Source organism: Penaeus monodon, chromosome 30 (genome assembly GCF_015228065.2).
Source record: "Penaeus monodon isolate SGIC_2016 chromosome 30, NSTDA_Pmon_1, whole genome shotgun sequence".
Classification (NCBI taxonomy): domain Eukaryota; kingdom Metazoa; phylum Arthropoda; class Malacostraca; order Decapoda; family Penaeidae; genus Penaeus; species Penaeus monodon.
This window is the reverse complement of record NC_051415.1, coordinates 23967511-23968804: the sequence shown is the minus strand read 5'-3', so window position 1 is coordinate 23968804 and position 1294 is coordinate 23967511. Positions and strand designations below refer to the sequence as shown.

At 35.7% G+C, this 1294-nt stretch overlaps 1 protein-coding gene across 1 annotated transcript in view; it reads right to left on the bottom strand.

Annotated features, from left to right (window-relative positions):
* The window catches only part of LOC119592660 (intraflagellar transport protein 140 homolog), a 20093-nt gene that overhangs the window by 3872 nt on the left and 14927 nt on the right, over positions 1-1294 (bottom strand). The window contains exons 17-19 of the mRNA XM_037941572.1: positions 800-965; positions 454-574; positions 74-243 (exon numbers count right to left, since the gene is read on the bottom strand). Of these exons, the coding sequence (XP_037797500.1) occupies positions 74-243; positions 454-574; positions 800-965 (457 nt within the window). The remainder of the gene's footprint in view (positions 1-73; positions 244-453; positions 575-799; positions 966-1294) is intronic.

The following is a 1294-nucleotide window of genomic DNA, read 5'->3' as shown; positions in this document are numbered from 1 at the left end:
GTTCTTGTCAACTATTATTCATGCACTATTTCTGCAGATATCGTTCAGTAAAGAAAACACGATAAAATTAATCCATACCTGTCTCCTGTCTCATTAGCAATTTCTGCTGCCTTCTGGAGATTATTACAATAACAATACACACGCACTAAGGACAGATGATCTCGAGCAGCTTCATAAAACTGCAGTGCTGTCTCCATTTCACCAGTTGACTCTAGGTACTGAGCCCACCACCTTCTCAAGGACCTTTCAAAAAAAATAATTTTAATGAAAAATAAAATGGAATATAGTTCCCTCTTCAGTGTCACAGTTTACATTTTATATTAATGTGTTAAATAGTCTCTAGATACTTAATGATTATTAAAGGTTTAATATAAAAATTCACATGATGGTTTCTAGTAATTACAGATATGATTATCACTTAAAAATTTCTATAAAGAAGAAAAGAATGCTTACTTGTCTTTAGTATGCATGATATAATCCTCAAGTGTTGGGAGTTCATCAAACAGCATCCTTGGTACTTCAAACCTATGAGTATCAGATTTCTCATAGTGACTGATGGCACCACTGAAGTCTCCTAAAATATATAATCAGAAAATCCTATAATAAGTACACTCGTACTCACAAAATTCAGGCACCACCCACTTAAAAACAGAACAAAAAATATTTAAGCAGTAGTGCAAAAGTAAATGAATATGATTAACAAGCTTTGCACTTTTCCATCCACTTTTTACATCATACTTAACATTCTAAAATAATTTTTAAATATTTATTCACTACCAAATTCATTGCCACACAGTACCTTTACTCTCTAAGTGCTTGGCATAATTATAATGTGTCGATCTCAAGTGAATCCTGTCATTCTCGTTGGCCGTCTCCAAAGCCTTTGACCAAATGCCACCATCTTGGTACATGCGATTCACAAGGTCATGGCGGCCACACCCACGATAAAGCTGTTCAGCCTCTTCCTTTGGTGTTGAAAATGAAATAGCAGAGGTTATAATACTATCAGAATTATAACATGACAGAGTGCAGGAAAATATTAGCAATTCCTTGCACTGAATAAAAGTCTCTGCATTATTCTTTTCCCTGTGACATCCCCTCTAAAATAAAATAGAGTTCACAACAAACCCAGAGGGTGCTGCTGGCCCATTATGGGAGGAGACAGAAGTTGTAAATATAAAGGGAAGTCTCCCTTCACCAAAAACCCATCCAAGCCAGTACCCTACCCTAACCCATGCTGGAAAGACAAGAGTACATGCCAAGTCCACTGTTTATTTTCTTTTCTTTTCTTTTT